General features: G+C 42.6%; 2 protein-coding genes across 7 annotated transcripts; one reads left to right on the forward strand and one right to left on the reverse strand.

Moving 5' to 3' along the window:
- Positions 1-394: 394 nt before the first annotated feature.
- On the reverse strand, positions 395-3,928 carry LOC134031218 (zinc finger protein Pegasus-like). 4 transcript variants are annotated; one of them, XM_062474772.1, is made up of 4 exons: positions 3,851-3,928; positions 2,309-2,467; positions 1,991-2,173; positions 395-1,843 (listed from the first exon to the last, which is right to left on the reverse strand). In XM_062474772.1, exons 2-4 carry the CDS (start codon positions 2,442-2,444, stop codon positions 954-956), a joined length of 1,209 nt encoding a protein of 402 aa, XP_062330756.1. In that variant the 5' UTR covers positions 2,445-2,467; positions 3,851-3,928; the 3' UTR covers positions 395-953. The 4 variants fall into 4 exon arrangements, with proteins under 4 accessions (XP_062330756.1, XP_062330755.1, XP_062330754.1 ...); XM_062474771.1 differs by lacking the exon at positions 3,851-3,928 and adding an exon at positions 2,814-3,047; XM_062474770.1 differs by lacking the exon at positions 3,851-3,928 and adding an exon at positions 2,713-3,047.
- On the forward strand, positions 3,038-22,832 carry LOC134031215 (short/branched chain specific acyl-CoA dehydrogenase, mitochondrial-like). 3 transcript variants are annotated; one of them, XM_062474763.1, is made up of 11 exons: positions 3,038-3,118; positions 8,521-8,686; positions 11,116-11,216; positions 11,302-11,508; positions 11,634-11,804; positions 18,725-18,850; positions 18,938-19,030; positions 19,130-19,219; positions 19,304-19,441; positions 19,535-19,634; positions 21,256-22,832. In XM_062474763.1, exons 1-11 carry the CDS (start codon positions 3,086-3,088, stop codon positions 21,330-21,332), a joined length of 1,302 nt encoding a protein of 433 aa, XP_062330747.1. In that variant the 5' UTR covers positions 3,038-3,085; the 3' UTR covers positions 21,333-22,832. The 3 variants fall into 3 exon arrangements, with proteins under 3 accessions (XP_062330747.1, XP_062330748.1, XP_062330749.1); XM_062474764.1 differs by lacking the exon at positions 11,634-11,804; XM_062474765.1 differs by lacking the exon at positions 8,521-8,686 and having other exon boundaries at positions 3,059-3,118.
- Positions 22,833-22,892: the final 60 nt, after the last annotated feature.

Here is a 22,892-nt window from a genome sequence, read left to right on the forward strand (position 1 = left end):
ATCTAAAAGGTTTATCCAATTTAACTAAATAAAACTATTTTCTTTTTTTAATACTTAGTAATATATGAATACACTTTAGTTACTGTAACAATATATAAGACAAAGGCCTTTTCAAGGTAGAAGACAGACTATGGTCTACATAATGTACACTTGATGTCTACTCATCAGTTTCCAGATAACATATACTATCTTGAGACACAAACTTTCCTATTCACATACAATAAACATATGGAAGATTACACAACACTCAGTTCGTGTGCAAATAATGTAAAATACTTTACGTAAGTCTTACATTACAGACTGTACAGACCACACAAACAGTGCTACAAGGCTTCTACAGACCTAATGTACAACTTTCCTTTAGACATTTTGAAAGAAAAAGAACACTTTGGTCTTCGAATTATCAAGTTTTAATTGAGTGGTGGATGTGAAATATTCCAGGCATGTCGAAATACGTTTTTGGCGACACTCTGAACCAGTGAACAATAAAGGAGCTAACAGCACAGAACAACAAGCACAATTCAGTCAGGACAAAATGACTTTTTGGGAAGATATGATTGGCAGCAGGGAATTTATGTGCAACAGAGTGTACATCAAATGTATTTAAAAGTGTCAAAGTTATTGAGTTGTAGTGTTAAACTATTTAACATAACATTTTCTCCTTGTCCGTCTAGCTAATTGACTAGTAAAGGGCCTAGTACTATTGTAATGGCAAAACATGTCTCTGACATGGTTGAACTTCTCTATAAAGGACTGTCTCCTGTACTTCTCATTTAAAGTGAAACATTTTAGCTCCAAACTATGTATTACAACCACATCTTTAAACAGTCACTGAATCTGAAAGTATATGTATTCTTATAAGTTCCAAGTAATTTCGTACATATTCAGCCAAAATAATATGCTGTATGTGGGCAAAACAAAGAAACTGTTATGTAGCTTGAACGTTTGAAGAGTTACTGCTTATGCTGTCCCTGAGCAAAATGGCAAGCAAAGTCATACTTATCACTGCACTTACTGCCACAGATGTTGCACTGGAATGGATTCTCATAGCTGTGGCAGCCCATGTGGATGGTGTAGAGGATGTTGTCTGCAAAGTAGGTCTGGCAGTACTGGCAGCTGTGAAGCAGCTGAGGGTCCTGTGGTGGCAGGCCAGGGACAGGTGTGCTGGGCATGCTGTTGCTAATGCTAGCTGAGCTGTGTTCACTGCTGGGGCCTGCTACTGGGCTGTAGTTCCTGCGTGCTGGGGGCTGCGGCTCTGATGAGCCGGGGGGAGACGTGTGAGGTCCACCTGCAGACGCTTCAGCCGGTGTACAAGAAGCCTGCTGGATAAGAAATGGTTTCTCATCCCTGTCTGGAGACACAGTGGTCTGGCATTCAGGAGGCAGGCTGGCTAACTGGCCTGCCAACGTTGACAACTGGTTCAGTGGGTTGTCCGTCATCATATGCCGTGCATCCTTGCCATCGCCGGCATGTGCTTCATATGCATTAGAATGCAGGTGGGGTAGCTCATGTGAGAGGTCATTCGGATAATCCGGGTTTTGCACCACCATGGATGGAGGACTGAAGTTGATGAAGAGCCTCCTGGTGTAGGCCAAGGAGCTGGTCCTCTTTTGCAGGACACTGAGCATCTTCCGACTGGAAAGCGTGGAGCGCGGCCCCTTCATGGGCAGCAGCTTGTGGCGGCGGCGACGGTGGTGGGACAGGTTGCTGCGGTCACTGCAGCGGAAGGAGCAGAGCTCGCACTTGTAGGGCTTCTCCCCAGTGTGAGAGCGCATGTGGGCCTCCAAGTGCCGCTCATAAGCTGATGCAAATGGGCACAGGTGGCAGCGATGGGGCTTTTCTCCTTTTCCACACCACACAAGGGAGAAGACAATAACATCAATGGAAAGACATGCATGAAAAAGATGCAACATGACAAAAATAAAAGGCATAAGACAGAAGTGTAGTAAAATGAGGAAAAAAATACTACACCATGTTAAAAAAACTTTACCTGTATGGATGCGCATGTGCTCTATCAGCCGAGCTGTGCCTTTGCTGGCATAGTTGCAGTAGCGGCACTTTAGTTTGCCATCGTAGGTCCTCTCAAAATCATCTGCAAGTAACCCTGAGCTGTCATCCAGTGACACCTCCACAGAAGGATGGTCCAGCCCATTATGCTCACTCTCTGTAGCAGCTGCAATAAGTACACATAGATAAAACAGCATGTCAAATTAGATGTTTCTTTTAGTGGTTTAGATTATGGTATTTAGGTTGATGAAAACTGCTGTTTAAAGTTTGTTTGTCAAAGTTAGGGCTTAGTCATCTTCACCAGTTTGTGGTGGAGATTCTGTTTCTCTGTCAACACCCACGGAACCAGAGATCATGTTGACATGCTGGGTTTGCTGTGTCAGATACTCTTGGAAGTCTTTCACAAAATCGAGAGGCTCTGATTTGATTTCTTCCATGATTCTCCTGTGGGTGGTGGTTACTGATTACATAAGGAAAAATACAATATTAGACAATGCATCTTTAAAAAGTATTGTTTCCATATCATATAAAGAACTCGCTGTCAATCAACATTGCAAAACAGTTAGCTAGCTAGCTAGTCCAACTACTGAAGCTAAGCAGCCATATCCCCCTTGCTAGCTAGTTACCTAGCAGAGCTAGCTTAACTGGTTAAGAGGCCAACAGCTCTACTGTCAATTTACTTAACGTTACGTAGTAGGTACTCACATCCGCGCTAAACAATGAAATGTCATATATCGGCGTGATTAGACATTGATTTATAAGAGCAAACTGTCAAACCCCAGCTGGGTTGAATAAAGACACCCTACCGATGTAGCACACATAAAAGGACTCCCACTTTAAAAGAGCTGTATTATCGGAAGTTCCTATCTGGCGAATTGAAGGTATGGCGAACTGTTGATTATTAGAAGATCAGGAATCATAAACAGATGATTAATTTGTTATTATGAAATGTCTAGATAGTGACCGCCGTACACATGAAATACAGTGGGACTTGTAATCAAGTCTGTATTCCACCCGGTCTACATAAATTGAAACACGTTCTTTTACAGCTGATGCCCGTATGTAAACAACAAGAATCATGGCAGCCCCACTATTCAGGATCTCTACGAAGGTGAGGAGAAATGTAATGGAAACTGAAAAGTCCATGAACATCATTGTCAATCATGTTTTTTGTATTTTCTTTCGTTTAGCTTGACGCTATAGACACTTTTGCCAGTTTTGGACAAAAGTGGTTTTGTGTGCTAGACGCGCTTAAATAACCCCATTACTGTACGTAAAGTTCAATCTCGCAATCATGGAACGGAACTGCTACAACTCGTTAGCTAGATAGCTAGCCTAGGAAATTAGCTGAATATCTAACTATAATTCCATGACTCTATATCTGTCTGTGGCTCGATTCTATCGAGAAGAGGGTATTATGGTTGCATGTCGTCAGGTGTCTTGTTCGGACCCAAGGACGTGCAGTTTTTCAGGGATGCAAACTCATCAGGAGTGAAAAAGGTGACAGTATTTACTTGAATTGTATTAAACACAAGGTAATTTCCTTTATTCGTTTTCAGTTTACACGAATTAATATGACATGTCAGAGCCTTTTCCTGTCCGTTTACAGTTAGCTAGTCAAGAAGTCATACGCATAGACTGTAACATGAATGGACGGTGTAACCGCTCTGAAAAGTGAAGCCAAAACATTTCGATCGCCTCATGTCATGGTGGCTGGCTGCAGAAGTCCAGCCCCATCTGTTAGCTGGTGGGACATGAGCCAAATAAAGAAATCTTAATGCACGTCTAATAATTTAGAATTATATTTCCAAAGATGGTTTCTGTCATTTTAGCTAGTTCTTACAACGCTGATGTCTGTTCAAGTGCTTATTTTTCTGATTAGTTGGCTTTTAAATTCATTATTTGATTAAATAAAAAGGGGTTAATAGGTGTGTTCGACTTTATGCAGCGCCGCAGCCTGCTGCAGCCGGCTGACTTGAAAGCAGTGAATTCAGTGGCGGCCGGGACTTTGCAGAGGCCCTGTGAGGCCAAATAGTGTCCTAGTGCCAAATAGTGTCCTACCTAACGTCACACTGCCGATCCGATGCAAGGACGCGTCCGTCGCTATGCGGACCTTAAATTCCTGAGATATCTACGTGTGCTAGCAGCAGTACCGCCGCTCCCATAACGCGCACTACGCGCTGTGCGTAGGGCACCAAGTCCCGAGGGGGCACCAAAAAATTGCCAACTCAAAAATCATCATAGTACTAATAATTATAATGCCGATATTATATCAGTATATAAATATTAGGCACCTTTTAGGCATGTATATCACAAAACAGGCAGAACAAGAGATATATTTAATTGCTCAAAAAAGTTACGATGGTGCCCCCCCCCCCCCCCCCAAAACAAATACACACTCAACTTCCCAAGCTCGCCGTGGCTGCCCTTTCCTATCTCAGTGGACTGACGAACTTTGACAGTAGGGTCAACTTTTCGAAAATGGCCTCAAAAAGACAACAGGAGTCAGGGGCAGAAATAAGAAAGAGAAAGAAACTGCGAAATGATGCCCGTGCATCACTTTCAGGTAAGTCCATGTTTAATCATTGTTAAATACGGGAAATGTGCTGCTAATTTTATGGTTAGCCTATGCATACACCTCGAACTAGCTGACGTTATTGGGTGTGCTTTGCCTTCGGCAAGGGCACAACCTTTGTTCTCTCACATATATATTATTATTATAATTTTTTTTTTTTGCCCCCCTAAAACTCAGTCAATATTTGGCCTACATAGACAACCTAGGTGTCAAAAGTTTCGTCTTGGTAGCGATTGACTTGCTTTTATTGGAATTTACGTTCCGTTGCATGGTTTAGGCTCAAGTTAAGTTTTTGTGGCGAAAAGTGAAGCTAACGGTGGCTAATTTGCTAGCCACAGTCACTGACGTTACTAACGTCACTACGTCACTAACGTCACGAAAACACGCGTGACTACCTTTGGCAGAACATTCGTTTCGCATCTGTTAACTTGGGGGATAGCTAGGCTAACTATAGCTTTACTTTTAAGCAAAGAGGCCAGGGTGATAACTATTTACTCATTTTACTTTGTGATGTAAAACACAATTGTGATGTGTAATGTACAATATAAGCTGATATTATTAAGGAAGTACATCTACTTTCGGAAACAGTAGTCTACTATTTCACTGAAGTATTAGCATCATGACATTTGCCTCTGTTGGCCGGGCAACACATACTACATTGGTCTATGATGCATCTGTTTTCAATCGTTAAAATAAACATTCCTCACAAATACATTTTCGTTGTAGGATTTATTATGACATTACATTACAAGTAAACGATTTGTGGGTGAAATTATCATTACCTGTGGTTTCAAACCAGTGTTGCTCACTGCAACGCTGTAAACACTACAAAAACATCTACACATCTGTAGGAAGTCAAACGGCGACAGAACATGTTCGGCACTCCCCTTACTTAAATCAAAAGTCTATCTAACTACTAACCTTAACTTCATTGCCACAGCCTAAACTTTGTCAATCTGTTCATGAAAATAATTAATTTCAGCCTAAACCGTACAACGGAACGTTAAATCAAATTCAACCAACGCAATCGCTACCAAGACGAACACAGCAGTAGTGTACTGTACTGTACAATTTACCGGGGCAGCTTCTCCACACAGGGCTATATCGCACTTGGCGTTGTTACTGACAATGATCGCTACCAGTGAGCTTTTTATGAAAGCGATTTTCCACTAAATAAATGTCAAGCTTATTTACGTTTTTGGGGGCATATTTTCAGTTAGCAGATGGTACTGTTTTAATCGCGATTCCATCTTCTACTGCTGGTAACGTCGTAGAATAATCTTAAAAGGGGGTTCTTTATTCATGAATGAATGCAATATGAGTAGGCTAAATGCCTTAAAATATCACGAGAAGGGAAAAACTTAAAAGGACGTTTAAGTCATAGAGATTAGGTCAATTTTTACACCGGTCTGTCAAATGTATTCGTTTTGATTCAACGATGAGGCTGCCGCTTGCAGGGGATATGAGAAGACATCTATTTCATTCTACACTTCACTCGTATTTTCAGTTGTAAATGAGCAGCAAAAAAATCTTTTAAATCTATGTAATCTTTATGAATAATAAGTATGCATTTTGCATTTCATACAGAAATATCAGTTGTAAAAATGTCATCCAAAACTTCAAAGCTGAATATGAAACACCCACATTTCAAAGATATGCCCAGATATTTACGAATTTGCGAACTATGTGATTCCTGCCAGTGTTCTCTCGCAGCCCTCAGATCTGTGAAGTCTGTAAAAACACGTTCAAGTCATTATCCTCCAAAAACAAGTTGTAATCCTTGGCATTTTGTTTCAAAATGCCAGCCCCCCCCCCCCCCCCCCCTCGTTGAAATGATCAAATGACTTGAAAAAATGATTCGTTAATTTTACTGAACAAGATTCAGAGAACCAAGTCAGTAAAATGATCCGAACTTCCCATCACTAACACAAATACTTTCTGTTTCCTCTTCTGAGCCTAAGCAGGTCACGTGAATAATTATCCAAAGACTCGTACCCGAATGAAAGATTTGTTTACCTCCCGACCGTGTCTTCGTGTAGAAGATTCGTTCATCTGACGACTGAGTCTTCGGGTAAAACATTTGATCATCTGACGACAGTGTCTTCAGGTAAAGAATTCATTCATCTTTTGACTGTGTCTTCGGGTACGAGTCTTTGGATCATCCACGTGACCTGCATAGGCTCAGAAGAGGAAACAGAAAGGATTTGTTTACCTCATTCACTTTCACATGACTGCTAAGATTAGTAAGACATTATATTCAATCACAAGTAATAATTACAGGTTTTGTTATTTTTACTTTTTTATACAGTTCAGTGCAGTGTAATTGTCTGCCATGATAATTAAATGCAAGTGTGATAATAAATTAAATTACCATTTAAAATCATACAAACTGTCATGATGCACTGTATTTAATGTGGGAATTTTTCTTTTAAAATATTATCTGCCACACAAGTGTAATCTTGGCTGGTTTAGAGGCACTAAGATATATATTTATATATAGATATATATATATGAGAATATGATAAATCTTTGCTGTGGACGTATTCAGGCCAGGGAATTGGCTATAAAATATTGAGCAACCCCCTCCCCCCATTGAAATGAACGAGTGACTTGAAAATATATTTGTTCATTTTACTGAACAAGATTCAAAGAACCGAGGTAGTAAAATGATCCGAATTTCCCATCACTAGCTAAGTGATGATGCAATGGATCTCCCAGGCCCCCCAACAAGCATAGCACTACATTTGTCACAAACGGGCATTGCAATATGAAGATTTGTGCTGATAATTGTATCATTTAAAAGTTAAACGTTAACAGAAAGAATTAGTTGAAACACATTTAATTATTTGTGTCCATATTTTATTATTTTAACCTAACCCCAATCTAATACATTATTTCAAGAATTAGGCCCATATATTTCAGTATTTAATTATTCATTTCTGTATTTATTTCCCCAATGTAATTATTTATTGTATATATACATTAAATTATTTCATGATTTATTTTAGGACTGTTGGTGTTCTCTGCACTGTGAAATAAAACAGCACGGTTAAACCCAGCCAGTCTCGAATACATTTACATTTAGTCATTTAGCAGACGCTCTTATCCAGAGCGACTTACAGTAATTACAGGGACATTCCCCACCGAGGCAAGTAGGGTGAAGTGCCTTGCCCAAGGACACAACGTCATTAGGCACAGCCGAGAATCGAACCGGTAACCTTCAGATTACTAGCCCGACTCCCTAACCGCTCAGCCACCTGACTCCCTTTAGATGAGGGCCTTTGTGGTAGTGTAGGATTATCCTTAATATTGCCATGTCAAAAGATTGTCCTGAGCAACCTATTTACATTTAGTCATTTAGCAGACGCTCTTATCCAGAGCGACTTACAGTAAGTACAGGGACATTCCCCGAGGCAAGTAGGGTGAAGTGCCTTGCCCAAGGACACAACGTCAGTTGGCATGACCGGGAATCGAACTGGCAACCTTCGGATTACTAGCCCGACTCCCTCACCGCTCAGCCCTTGACTCTCTATTTACATTGTGTTCGTAGTCAGCCTAATGTTGGTTTAACGATGGGAGACAAAACTGTTACTGTTTTAATCCAGCCTCAGACTTGTGACCAATGCCATTTCTGAATTGACATATTGACATTCTTTCAGGGAAACAGCAATAGTCTGTATTTAATAGAACATACGAAAGTGGCTCAGAGCGCCCAAAAATCAATTGGAAAACCTCAACAGCAATGTCTCTGTCCAGACATCATGACCTGGTCACTAAAGACAATCCACTGACCTTGTGTGCAGTTTAATGTAGGAAGTTTGGTATAAGGAAAATAGTTCCTACATTCATCTTCTCAGAGCCAGGTCTGTGGATTACAGACTACTAACTCATCAACTAGCTGTTTTATAATAAGGATTAGCATCATTGTTTGATTACAGATTGGTAGATGGGTCTCCCAACCATGGGGCACTTGCCAGGTATGGCTGCAGAACAGGTCCACATGGTCTGCACCAGAGATGGCCTCAGACCAAGCTGCTGGCCTGAGAGTCTCCTACCCTCCCCTCCAGACTTTCTCTGAGGAAGAGGGAATGATGAGGGATGCTGGTGAGTGAACTTAATTTTTAGTGGGGAATGCCGAAGAACACCAATGGTTATACCTAGGATTTGGGCTGGGCGATATATAAAAACAAATATATATATATATATATATCAATATTGTACATTTTTACGATATTCGGTGTATATCTCGATATGTTTGCATTTGCATTGAAATCATAAAAAAACATGATTTTTTTTGCCCCCATTAGAAAACAACAAAAACAACAGATAGAACAGCTATTGTTACAAAGTACAAAATGTGTAGTGCAAATTTAAGCAGTTGCCATAACATGGTACTTGCAACTTGACAAAATGGACCTCACATGGAACAATTCATGCAGAGGTCCTTATGTGACAGGACTAAAAGAGAGCAAAAGACAGTGCCTGTGCAATTTTCAGTGAGCATGTGCACAAATGGTGTGTGTGTGTGAACACAGAGGAGCCAGATGTTGATCTTAAAACACAAGCAACACAAGGACCAGCAAAAGAAAATTAGAAAATGATTTTCCTCGGCTGCAGAAGCTAGCTCTAGGGACGTGGCACGTCACCTCGCTGGCGGGAAAGGAGCCTGAGCTGGTGCGCGAGATAGAGGTTCCGGCTAGATATAGTCGGCCTCGCCTCGACGCATAGCATCGGCTCCGGAACCAGTCTCCTTGAGAGGGGCTGGACTCTCTTCCACTCTGGAGTTGCCCTTGGTGAGAGGCGTCAAGCTGGGGTGGGAATACTTGTTTCCCCTCGGTTCGGCGCCTGTACGTTGGGGTTCACCCCGGTGGACGAGAGGGTAGCCTCCCTCCGCCTTCGGGTGGGGGGACGGGTCCTCACTGTTGTTTGTGCTTACGCACCAAACGGCAGCGCAGAGTACCCACCCTTTTTGGAGTCTCTGGGGGGGGGGGGGGTGCTGGAAAGCGCTCCTCCCGGAGATGCCCTCATCCTCCTGGGGGACTTCAATGCTCATGTGGGCAACGACAGTGAGACCTGGAGGGGCGTGATTGGGAGGAACGGCCCCCCCGATCTGAACCCGAGTGGTGTTTTGTTGTTGGACTTCTGTGCTAGACACGGCTTGTCCATAACGAACACCATGTTCAAGCATAAGGGTGTCCATATGTGCACTTGGCACCAGGACACCCGAGGTCTCAGTTCGATGATCGACTTTGTAGTCGTGTTGTCTGACCTGAGGCCGAATGTCTTGGACACTCAGGTGAGGAGAGGGGCGGAGCTGTCAACTGATTACCACCTGGTGTTGAGTTGGCTACTATGGTGGGGGAGGACGCCGGTCAGGCCTGGCAGGCTCAAACGTAATGTGAGGGTCTGCTGGCAGAATCCCCTGTCAGAAGAAGCTTCAACTCCCACCTCCGGGAGAGCTTCAATCATGTCTTGGGGGGGGCGGGGATATTGAGTCCGAATGGGCCATGTTCCGGGCCTCCATTGTTGAGGCGGCTGACCGGAGCTGCGGCCGCAAGGTGTTCGGTGCATGTCGCGGTGGTAACCCTCGAACCCGGTGGTGGACGCCGGAGGTGAGGGATGCCGTCAAGCTGAAGAAGGAGGCCTATCGGACTGTATTGGCTGGGTTGGACTCCAGAGGCAGCTGATGTGTACCAGCAGGGCAAGCGGAATGCGGCTTTGGCGGTCGCGGAGGCAAAAACCCGGGCGTGGGAGGAGTTCGGCGAAGCCATGGAGAACGACTTACGAACGGCTTCGAAAAGGTTCTGGACCACCATTCGGCGACTCAGGAGGGGGAAGCAATGCACTGTCAACGCTGTATATGGTGGGGATGGTGCGCTGCTGACCTCGACGGCTCATGTGGGGGGTGCTCCGGGAGTACGGGGTACCGGATTCCCTGATCGGGGATGTCCAGTCCCTGTACGACCGGTGCCAGAGTTTGGTCCGCATTGCCGGGAGTAAGTCGAACTTGTTCCCGGTGAGGGTTGGACTCCGCCAGGGCTGCCCTTTGTCACAGATTCTGTTCATAACTTATATGGACAGAATTTCTAGGCGCAGCCAGGGCGTTGAGGGGGTCCGGTTTGGTGACCTCAGCATCGGGTCGCTGCTTTTTGCGTATGATGTGGGAAAGCGCAGGACACTGTGGAGGGACTATGTCTCTCGGCTGGCCTGGGAACGCCTCGGGGTCCCCCAGGAAGAGCTGGTGGAAGTGGCCGGGGAGAGGGAAGTCTGGGCCTCCCTGCTAAGGTTGCTGCCCCCACGACCCGACCCCCGGACAAGCGTCAGATGACGACGACGACAAAAATGATATTTATGATATTTGCAAATTGGACATCGTCGTCAAAATGATTATTGCTAATATTCGATATCGCCCAGCCCTACCTAGGATTCTGTTTGAGTCTTGAGCCAAAGGAATCTCTTTACTGTCAGGGAGTCTTTACTGTCCTTTTAATGTAAAAATATGTTTAAAAAATCTTTTTTCGTTTTTTTTACAGTGAAGAAGTTTGCCCAGGAGCGTATTGCCCCTTTTGTGTCTAAAATGGATGAAAACTCCAAAATGGATGATGAAGTGATATCCTCATTATTTGAACAAGGGGTGTGTGTCCTCATTAAGATTATTGTTGCTGTCTCGCAAAATTAGAAATTAAGAATTAATATTTGTTTGCTATGGATCTTAACAGCTGATGGGCATTGAGATAGACCCAGAGTATGGCGGCACTGGCTCCAGTTTCTTCTCTTCTATCCTGGTAATTGAGGAACTGGCTAAGGTGGACCCTTCTGTGGCTGTGCTGTGTGACATCCAGAACACTCTCATTAACACTCTGGTGGCCAAACTGGGGACCCCAGCCCAGAAGGAACAGTACCTCAGCCGACTCTCAACAGACATGGTCAGGGATATCCCTTCATTGATTATTTCAATGCATTGTATTAACTTGCACATACTGTATATCACACAGCAATTGTGGACTGGGGTCTGACTTTCTTGTACTGATCCTGAATCTTTGTCCTACAGGTAGGTAGCTTTTGTCTTTCTGAAGCTGAGTCAGGTAGCGATGCCTTTGCCCTGAAGACACGCGCTGAGAAACACAAGGACTATTACATCATCAATGGCTCTAAGATGTGGATCAGCAATGCAGAGCAAGCAGGGGTGTTCTTGGTCATGGCTAACGTGAACCCTTCAGCTGTGAGTTAAACCTATTCACCAGTGTTGTAGTACCCGAGACCGGTCTTGGTCGTGAGACCACATTTTGAAGGTCTCGGTCTTGTCTCGGAATCGACCGCATTTTTACTCTGTCTCGGACAAAGAGGACTCATGATTTTTTTTCAAGACCATAACTGCGGGAGTATCACTAAATTGCCTGTGCATTGTTTAATTTATTTGTTAATATCATTACTGTTATTGGATGCAAAACATCACGCTTCAAATGCAACCAATAACTTAACTCATTTATAATTTGAAATTACCCATCACCCCTCCCTGCACCCCAAAAGTGAATAAGGAAGATAGATATCAGCAATAACTAGAGAGGGTACAATTTCTGGGGAAATTGTAGGGTGTGCTTGCTTGCGTCGGTTGCACAGGGGTCCTTTTTTGAATGACATTTTTACAACTGATATTTCTGTATATTTTATATAAAAATGCATACTTATTATTTATAAAGATAACATAGATTTAAAAGCATTTTTGTTTTTGCTGCTCATTTACAACTGAAAATACGAGTGAAACGTAGAATGAAATAGATGTCTTCTCATTTCCCCTGCAAGAGGCAGCCTCATCGTTGAATCAAAACGAATACATTTGGCAGACCGGTGTAAAAATTGACCTAATCTCTATGACTTAAACGTCCTTTTAAGTGTTTCCCTTCTCGTGATATTTTCAGGCATTTAGCCTACTCATTGCATTCATTCATTAATAAAGAACCCCCTTTGAAGATTATTCTACAACGTTACCGGCAGTAGAAGATGGAATCGCGATTCAAACAGTACCATCTGCTAACTGAAAATATGCCCCCCAAAACGTAAATAAGCTTGACATTTATTTAGTGGAAAATCGCTCATTCATAAAAAGCTCACTGGTAGCGATCATTGTCAGTAACAACGCAAAATGAGATATAGCCCTGTGTGAAGCTGCCCCGGTAAATTGTACTACTACAGTACAGTAGGCTACTAGACTACTGCTGTGTTCGTCTTGGTAGCGATTGCGTTGGTTGAATTGGATTTAACGTTCCGTTGTACGGTTTAGGCTGAAATTAATTATTATGTGCCGAACATCTTCTGTCACCGTTTGACTTCCTAAACAGCTGTGTAACGTTAGATGTTTTTGTAGTGTCTCGCGTAGGCTACAGCCTTGCAGTGAGCTACACTGGTTTGAAACCACAGGTAATGATAATTTCAATCACAAATCGTTTACTTGTAATCTAATGTCATAATAAATCCTACAACGAAAATGTATTTGTGAGGAATGTTTATTTTAACGATTGAAAACAGATGCATCATAGACCACTGTAGTATGTGTTGCCCGGGCAACAGAGGCTAATGTCATGATGCTAATACTTCAGTGAAATAGTAGACTACTGTTTCCGAAAGTAGATGTACTTCCTTAATAATATCAGCTTATATTGTACATTATTATATCACATTTTGCAGCTGCCTTGCAGTAAATCAGTTAGCTTAGCTATCTCCCAGAAGTTAAAGATCTTGTAAAGTGGACCTGGAAACAAGTTTTAAGTTCGCCACACCACAGAATAATGTGTTATTAACTACCCATCCAAATTCGAATGAAAAAATAACACCGACACGTATGTTAAATTAGGCTTTTAAATCGTGAAAAAATCAGCAGTCTTCTCTGCTTGAGACTGGGGGGGGCGTGTCGCCTGAAGGAGCTGAAGCTCCGCCCCTCGCTGCCTAGTGCCTACCTCCGACACAGATAATGGACGCTATGTCAAGCCGAACAAAACCGTATAGAATTAGTAGTTATTTGTTCAATGAGTGAAACATAAAGATGCATTTAAATGAAATGTTCCCCTGAGCTGTAACAGTAAAAATGGACACCAGAGACAGCAGACAGTGAGCTCTCCAACGAGGCTACTTCTAACACATTAGCTACCATTTCACCAAAATACCATCATTCTACACCGAGTAGCCTAATATCAATTTAGCGGTTTGCACTAACTCCTAGCAGAGATACCTCTGGAAATGTTATCTAGTATAATTATAACAAGCACACAGAACTGAGTGATGAACTGCTGGCGGCGGTGGATGGTCCAGGTGCGACCGGAGGATGAACGGCCGGGGGGGCGATGCTCGGTACGGCTCCGCGCTGCAAGAGAAGCCGTGTGTTGGTGAACCCCGTCTGTCTCTGGTCCGCCGTGAAATGGTCAGTGCAGAGGCGGCTGTTGGAGTTTATCCGAAGCTTTCCATGAGCGTGGCTCTTCACAAAATCTATCCACCTATTTTTCCTTTCATTATCAATAGGGAACTTAAATGGCGTTGCAGTGCTGCTGGAGTTCTTGCATCCAGGGAAGATGCAGTTGCGGGTGGTGGGAGACATCCTGAAGCTAGCTAGCTGATGTAGGCTACAATAACAGTACAGCAGGAGGAGCCATTCAGTGATCTGACGTAGATAGGGCAAAATGACGTAGATAGGGCATTTTTTGGCTCCGCCCATTAAAACCTGATCTGAAAACGGAAGAGAAACTGTTCTTCGGTTTAACTCCACATTTCAGTGTGACAAAGTTTTAGCGCTTTGCACATGCTTTCAGGAACGCATTTCACAGGTATATAATGTACTTAGAAGCAAAACATGGAATTTACTTTACTGCTAAACTAATGTTCTGCAAGAGTAGTCACGCGAGTTAGTGACGTAATAGTCATTGACTGTGGCTAGCAAGTTAGCCACCGTTAGCTTCACTTTTCGCCACAAAAACTTAATTTCTACTTAAACCGTGCAACGGAACGTAAATCCCAATAGAAGCAACTCAATCGCTACCAAGACGAAACTTTTGACACCTAGGTTGTCTATGTAGGCCAAATATTAGACAGACGCAACGAGTTTTAGGGGGGCAAAAATAATAATTATAACTAGAGAGGGTACAATTTCTGGGGAAATTGTAGGGTGTGCTTGCTTGCTTGTGTCGGTTGCAGGTGGGTCCATCCTCTAAGTTTTTCCTTTCTAGTGATATTTTCAAGCATTTAGCCTACTCATATTGCATATTTCATTAAGAACACCCTTTGAAACAGCTGCGAACCCCCTTTGAAACAAACTACTGTAACAACGTTGTCACTGGCAGTGTGGAATCGCGATTCAAACAGTACCGTCTGCTAACTGAAAATATGCCCCCCAAAACGTAAATAAGTTTGACATCAATGTAGGGGGAAATGGCTAATTCAAAATAAGTTTGCTAGAGGCAAGTTAGCTGCTGTTGCTCCACATTTCACTGATTGTTTGAAAGCACTGGAAATGAGAATGTTTCTTTTGACAAAGTTTAGCTGTGGCTTTGAAGACAGTACGACACACTGCCAGTGGGCGAGCCGAGTCTGACTGAGGCTAATGTCAAAACAAGCCGCGGTGTCACTCAAATTCCAAGTTTTACACAAATCACAAAAATATGCTGACCCGCTGACTATCTTCGCAATCGCCATTTCTTTAAAACACTGCCCTCCTTCTGATTTTTGATGTAGAATTGACCCTGGTACGAAATTAAGAAAATACTCATCAGAGATCGACAACAGCTGACGCAATCGTCAACGATAAAAAATCCGAGATGGCAGTTCCACTCGAAATTGCTTTCTCAACAAAACCCAATGGTTGGTAATTTTGGTGTTTGGCATTTTTCACTCATAATCCAAGCTCCAATTTGCGTGCTAGAACGTCTCCATCACGTTGTATCCATGCGTTGTTGCTAACGTGTGCTGACGTAGTGACGTAGGCTAGCACTGGTACCCTTCGTTGACAGAAGACACTTTTTGCCACAAAAACGTTGTAACCTCCTAAACTGTGCAACAGAGTGTAAATAAAAATACAAGCAACTCAATCGCTACCAAGACGAAACTTTTGACACCTGGGTTGTCTATGTAGTCCAAATATTGACTGAGGCTTAGGGGGGCAACAATAAATAATAATAAATATATATGTGAGAGAACAAAGGTTGTGCTCTCGCCGAACGCTTGAGCACCAATAATATATATGTGAGAGAACAAATTCGGCAAGGGCACAACCTTTGTGCCCTTGAGTTTACAATAACGTCCAAAAGAAAAAACAGTTTGTGTAAATTCTGCAAAGAGACGCTCACTGATACCCCCGCTTCCACCAAAGTGAACCAGGAGCTAGTTCGGAGCTGGTGCTAGAGCCAGTTCGGAGCTGGTTCAATTTGCGAGCCTTCTAATAACCGGTTTGCTTTTCCACGGGCTAGAGAGCCACGTCATTACGTCACTGTATACGTCTCATCTTTCCCAGCAACACTAGCGCGGCAGCGCCAACCACAAAGCAGAGCCCGTCTAAAGGCTGTTTATCAATCCAAAGAATGCTAAGAACGCAAGGTTGAGATGTGTGTTTTCTTGGCTATTGCACAATACCCTGGACTCGCAGCAGTATGACACTAGCATTATCAGCGCAACATTTTATAAACTTTTGCTGTATAGTGCTTGTGTATTACATTTGTGTTAAATATAGGCTCAATAGCTCATAACATTTGTGTTTGTCATTTCACTCATTTGATAGGATTATGATCAAATGCAGCAACTAGTGTCTGCACTGCACTGCGATGCTTGCTAGGTTATCGAAAAGTCGGAGCAAATTTACAAATTAGCAGTTTCATCAATAAAATAAGCACATTTTCAGCAAGTACACTGCCCACTTCTCGTTACATTTTAATTCAGATGCTGATTTACAAGTACCGTTTAGCTGAAATATGAATTGTAAAAACTTAGAGCAGTGGCGGTCAAAGGATTCTGTTCGTCTTGTTGGTCACGGTAACCCCGCCCCAAGCGGTTCTTTCTTGGTTCCCACACTAGCCCAGCTTCGAAGTGGTGCCCGTTGCGAACCACTTTCCCTGGTTCGGAGCCGGTTCTCAGGCTGTTGAAAGACAAAGAACTGGTTAGAGATTAAGCACCGGCTACGAACCAGCATCCAAAACGCATTGGTGGAAAAGGGGTAGAAGTGGTGCCCGTTGCAAACCACTATCCCTGGTTCGGAGCGTCGGTGGAAAAGGGGTATTAGACGGCTGGCACCAGGCCTACATCAAACTTTTACAGGCAATTAGAAAGAAAACTTAAGAAAAGGTAAGCTAGGCATAAGTGACACTAGCAAAGCTAGCTATCTAACGTTTGCAATGTGCCTCTGTACCAAAACTCTTCAGAAATGTCTTCCCCCATTACACAGAGATTCAGCTAGTATTAGCTATGTAACATACTGTATGTTTCAGGGCGTTAGTTTCAGTTGCTTGCCAGATATGTTTGTGATAACGAGCCAGGCCACATAAAGCAATGTAGCTAATGATGACTATAAAGTTATGTTACATCAACGTTACATCAACTCATGTCAGCTGCATACCTCTCCCAACTTCATGATGTTAAGTTAAACGCCACGGTACCGCGCTCCTTCACTTGGAAGAGAAAGATATGTGAAAGCAGACACCGAGTACTAATGCGCCTCTTAAGAAAAAGAAGGAAAAAAACATTTGTTTTGCCTGGCCATAAGCACACGGCATTGAGTGCAATTTTTTTTTTCTAATACAGTTATTTATTATCTAGTCAAACCAGTGGCGGGCCGTGCATTTCACGCCTAGGCCTTCAGTGACGTCATACTTGGTCCTACCTATATTAATACACCTCATAATTTACATACCACGGCTCGAGAATCCATACAGAATCACACTTACACATTACATCACCTTAATATAGGCTACTCGAGCAACACTTAATGGCATTTAAAATCAATAAGCTTGCATTCACAATTAAGAGTAGGAAACTAAGATCACAGATACTGTCAAAACTCAAAAATAAAAGGCGATTTTAAGAGATGAGTCAACAAAGTTTGTCCACCAAAAGTACGCTATGTGAGCTTAAACAAGTTTTTCCAATAAACTGCGCATTGTCGCCGTTTAATATGTCACCAACGAGACGATAACGAAACAGACTATTCATTGAAAATCAAAGTAAACTGATTATTTGCATTTGTTTCTGAGAATATGCAACAGCAAAACAATTGAACATGTTATGCGCCACGTTATTTACATTATAAATTGTAGATGATCCGAATGTTTTTATTTTCAGTAGCCAAACTCGCGCTAACGGATTGCCCTCTTTCTGGCTCTCACGAGTGCTTATCCAATCACAGGATGCGTACATGTCAAGTTCAGCGTAAGGCTTTCTACTTGGCCTTTGGTGTTGCAGACTCGAGATCTGATTGGCAATCGCAATTGACCGTCTCCTTTCACTTACAGCGCACGGGAGCCGGCTCTGTTGATTCTGAAGGCCAAGCTAGCTAAATAATGATTGGATAAAAACTCTACCATAATTTACAACACTGTCAGTAGCTCAACCAAGTGGATATAATATGACATGAAGACAGACTACGGAGAATATTTTTTTAAATATATGTCAGTGTATTTATTGAATGACATTAACTGGAGGGAGAATTATGAAGAAAAAAACATTTCATAATTTCATTTACATATTTTTTTAGTATGTTTAGGCCAGCAGAGAAGTCCTTGCAGGCCCTGACAGTCCGCCACTGAATAAAACCCTACTGCTTGTGTATTTTGAGTGGTCTGGTCTTGACCCGGTCGCGCCCTGCCTTGGTCTTGGTCTTGACCCGGTCGCGCCCTGCCTTGGTCTTGGTCTTGACCCGGTCTCGCCCTGCCTTGGTCTTGGTCTTGACTCGGTCTCGACCCCTCAAAGTCTTGGTCTTGTCTCGATACACTCTGGTCTTGGTCATGACTTGGTCTCGGGTTAGGTGGTGTTGACTACAACACTGCTATTCACTCACAAATTATCTTATCCTATTATGGGGTGACAATCATTCCAACATTCCAGTAGCACAAAGACCACATATCAGGATGTAGGATACACTTAGTTCAAGGCATACTCTTCCTGTTTTGGCAGGGCTACAAAGGAATTACCTGTTTCATCGTAGACAAAGACACAGAGGGGCTTCACATCGGCAAGAAGGAAAATAAGCTGGGCCTGCGAGCCTCCTCCACCTGCCCTCTTAACTTTGACAACCTCAAGGTCATATCAGATACATTTCCTTTCAATAGGACTTTGTTGTTGTTAAAACATGACATAATGACACTAACTTGAGTCTATGTGCGATAGGTTCCAGAGAAGAACATTTTGGGGGAGATCGGTCATGGGTACAAATACGCCATTGGCATGTTGAACGAAGGCCGGATTGGAATTGCTGCTCAGGTATGCGAGCAAAAGAGTGCCCCCCCCCTGCTTGTTCAGCCACATTGTTGAAGGAATATCTAAATGCAGTGTACTTCTCGTTGCGTCTGTCTATGCCAGATGCTGGGCCTGGCTCAAGGCTGCTTTGATCAGGCTGTGCCATACACCAGGCAGAGGGTGCAGTTTGGCAAACGGATTTTTGACTTCCAGGTAAAAGTTATTGAATTTGTATGGGAACGCACAGTAATACAGTTATGCTAATTATAAATGTTTCTGACCCTTGATGTGTTTCAGGGGATGCAGCATCAGATAGCCCATGTGGCCACTCAGATTGAAGCAGCAAGGCTGCTGACCTACAATGCTGCTCGCTTGAAGGAGGCTGAAAGACCTTTCATCAAGGAGGCCTGCATGGCCAAATACTTTACTGCAGAGGTGACTTCGTAAAATATAACTTGATATTGATGGTTAAACACACTTTGTGTGATATTTATGCCATTTATCATTCTGTTTTGTGACTACTTTTAGCTTGCAACTTTGACTACATCCAAAAGCATTGAGTGGATGGGAGGAGTGGGCTTCACCAAAGACTACCCTGTGGAAAAATACTACAGAGATTGTAAAATAGGTGAGTTGCAAGCAACCAGCCATTTACGATTCAGATTTGTCCCTCATGACCAGTTCCAAGGCTATGGCTCCCATGTATGCTTGCAGTGTAAAGGCAATTGGGTTTAGGAAAGTCACAACTACAGACTGACTGTGCCAGAGTGAGATAAGAAGGGGGTTGTCCTTCGGACCTTCTCACAGGACTTTCTCTGTTTGACAGTTGCTATAAGAAAAAGGAAATTGTCATAAAAATTGGGAAAGGAAGCACTCAGGACAGAAAGATACTTTATATTTCACACAACTTCCTTCTCCTTGGGAGTTTTCCTAATTAGGATTCCTCCGTCAGGAGGAAACACTCTGCAAATCTTTGAGATATCAACACCAAACTTGGTATGTTACGTGGAAGACTACAATGTGCAAAGGCAACTTAATGATTGAAATAAAGGAAATAGAATTTATCGCAAACGCTAAAATAATGCTTTACACATCCGCCGGTCCAAAACTGATACTGTGATTCAATCACAAGTTCATATGAAGACTCTTGAGAATGTTTAGTACACAAATCTGAGAAAAAGTTGACTGTAAGATGAAAAGTAGATTTATTGTGAATGTTTGAAATATGCATGCTTGGCTAATTGCTAGTGCTTTTTCGAATGAAAATTCTTCCTTTGCTCCTCAGCGCGCGTGCTCCAAATTCTCACTCTCACATACTGGCCCCTTGACACACGCGTTAGTTTGGCGAGACGCACACACAACATTTCAGGAAATTGTGGGATGACCAAGCCCCCACTCACTCCTTGGTTTTTAGCATAGGCCTTTGTGGACCTTGGTGTAATTGCATTTCCGGTTTTGTATGCAATGGTAAAAAGTTATCCAAACCCTGAAACATTGATAGTATAGTATGGCCCACCATTACCCATAGGTGGCGCTATGGCCCACGCCCAAATTGTCCATTTTCAAAGTGATGGCATTTCCACCCCATCAGTCTAAAATGCCGGAAACTATACATGCCTTACTTATCTTGGGAAACCATACAGTGAACAGGAAGTTGGGTAATATCTCAGAAAATCTTTGAGAAATCAACACCAATCTTGGTATGTTGACTTGGAACCCTCTTCTGGGGATGTTCAAACTATTTGGTGTCATGTGATCACTGGGAGTGGGCGCAAGAAGCAAAAATGTGTTTTGGCCAATAACTGTTGATTTGTTTGCCTTTATTAAGTGATTCCTTTGTCTCATGATATCTTGGGAGATCCTGTGTGTGAAACATGAAAACGTGGCATACCAGCCGATTCGATGCAGTCGCCATTTTGAAATAATGACAACTTTTTTTCTCTACTCCTACAAATGTTGTCCAATCTTCACCAAATTTGGCAGAGATTATCTTCAGACCAAACCTCACAAAAATGTGCACATGGTTTTCAGAATTTCTAAACCGTTTGCCAGGTACAGCCAATCAGAATGTGCAGCTAAGCCGCCAAACAGGAAGTTGGGTCGTATCTCAGCACAAACTTGCTGCGTGCACTCGGAAACCTCTTCTGAGGATGTCTATTTTAAATGGTTCGCAATATTTTGGAGGAATCCGCCATTGCTGCTTGCAGCTATATTTAATATTGTTTTCCTTTCTTGTTTTCAATGTACAGGAACCATTTATGAGGGCACAACCAACATTCAACTCACCACCATGGCCAAGTTCATTGACAAAGAGTATGATAACTAAACAGACCTAGGAAGTTTCAAATAGAGGCTGGCCACTTGCACTTATTTTAGTGACACTCCTTGATTTTATCTAAAGACTGTAGTTGGGGTTTAGAGGTTTAAAAAGCATTGCTATATCAGTTTTTTTAATAAAACACTCACAATCGATCATCCTTATGTGTGTTATATGCTATGTACATTATATGAATGTTTGCGGCTCCCATCCACTATGGATTATCAGGTTACATTTGCCAGGCAGTCTAGTTCTGGTGTTGATAAGGTGTTGTTAGGTTTTTCTTAATCCCAGAATAATTTGCTGGGATCCCAACAAAAATGCACATTGAACCGTATAAATGTCTCTGTATTTTCCCTTTTGTTGTGTTTTCCCTGTTGTTCTGTCTCTTTCCCTTTAGGAGCGTATGTGTTTCTAATGAATAACACTTTTGAAACTTTATCATCTTGACACAGATTCTCATTATTATTACTTGATCCTGTTTTGCAGTACTTTGGGCTTTTAAGACCATGAATTTCTCATGAGAGGCATGCACTAAAGACCTGTTGTATGGCTTTGTGTTTTCTTTTCTATTATATTGTTGGCTTTCCTGAAAAGTGGGCCGTGAAATTTGTCAGTGGCATTTTGTTTATGTATGGTAATTCTACGGTGGCCGACATGTGCAAACGCGCTGCAAATTAAGAAAACACATGCAAATAGACAAAACACAAGCAAATTAAGAACACATCTTCATTAATTTGACAACACATGTGCAGCATTCAGCAAACGTGCTGCAAATACACACAACACAACCAAATACATAAACGCGTTGCAAAAACGAAAGCACGCAAACCAAAAACGCTGCAGTACATCAACGCGTTGCAAAAACGAAAGCACGCAAACCAAAAACGCTGCATCCAGTTTTCACAACGGAAGTTCTCCAGGCCGGAGCGAGAGAGCATATGAGAAGTTTGGACCAACATCGAAGTAAAGAGGCGACATAAAAAGGTTAGTATTCATTTTTACATGTGGCCCTCCTCTTTAACAGTTTTTCATAAGAGCAACTTCGATTTTGGTCCCATTTCCAAAACAAACTTCTCATATGCTCTCTCTCGCTCCGTGGGGCCGAAAATCAAGCTGTTCCACTTAGCGCTCCCCCCAGAGGCCTGGAGAACTGCCGTTGTGAAAACTGGATGCAGCGTTTTTGGTTTGCGTGCTTTCGTTTTTGCAACGCGTTTATGTACTGCAGCATTTTTGGTTTGCGTGCTTTCGTTTTTGCAACGCGTTTATGTATTTGCAGCGTGTTTATGTGTTTATGTATTTGTTTTTTTTAAAACTACCAATATCCAGTAAGCTTTGGCCCTTTTTCCTATGTTTGTTTTTGTCCAGTATTCCTATTCCTTTTGTTTCCTAGAGAGAACAACACACACACACTAACCACTACAAGGTTCATAAATATGATCATTCATCTGGAATCCTTAGTCTTGCTTGTGCGGGATGCCAGAACTCAAATAAACCCATAAAATTATACTGAGTGTTGGATGGTCTTTGATTAATGCTAAACCAGCCAACTTTGCAGCCCCACTTGCT

This window comes from Osmerus eperlanus, chromosome 12 (assembly GCF_963692335.1).
Source record: "Osmerus eperlanus chromosome 12, fOsmEpe2.1, whole genome shotgun sequence".
NCBI classification, from domain to species: Eukaryota; Metazoa; Chordata; class Actinopteri; order Osmeriformes; family Osmeridae; genus Osmerus; species Osmerus eperlanus.

Bases quoted from the DNA above. Each gene is read 5' to 3' on its own strand.
- LOC134031218 (XM_062474772.1), bottom strand. From the start codon at position 2,444: ATGGAAGAAATCAAATCAGAGCCTCTCGATTTTGTGAAAGACTTCCAA. The intron at 2,174-2,308 runs GTGAAGATGACT...TACTTATTGCAG, and splicing joins AGAATCTCCACCACAAACTG to CTGCTACAGAGAGTGAGCAT. The intron at 1,844-1,990 runs GTAAAGTTTTTT...GGTGTGGAAAAG, and splicing joins GCACATGCGCATCCATACAG to GAGAAAAGCCCCATCGCTGC.
- LOC134031215 (XM_062474763.1), top strand. From the start codon at position 3,086: ATGGCAGCCCCACTATTCAGGATCTCTACGAAG. The intron at 8,687-11,115 runs GTGAGTGAACTT...TTTTTTTTACAG, and splicing joins GGGAATGATGAGGGATGCTG to TGAAGAAGTTTGCCCAGGAG. The intron at 19,031-19,129 runs GTATGCGAGCAA...TGTCTATGCCAG, and splicing joins GGATTGGAATTGCTGCTCAG to ATGCTGGGCCTGGCTCAAGG.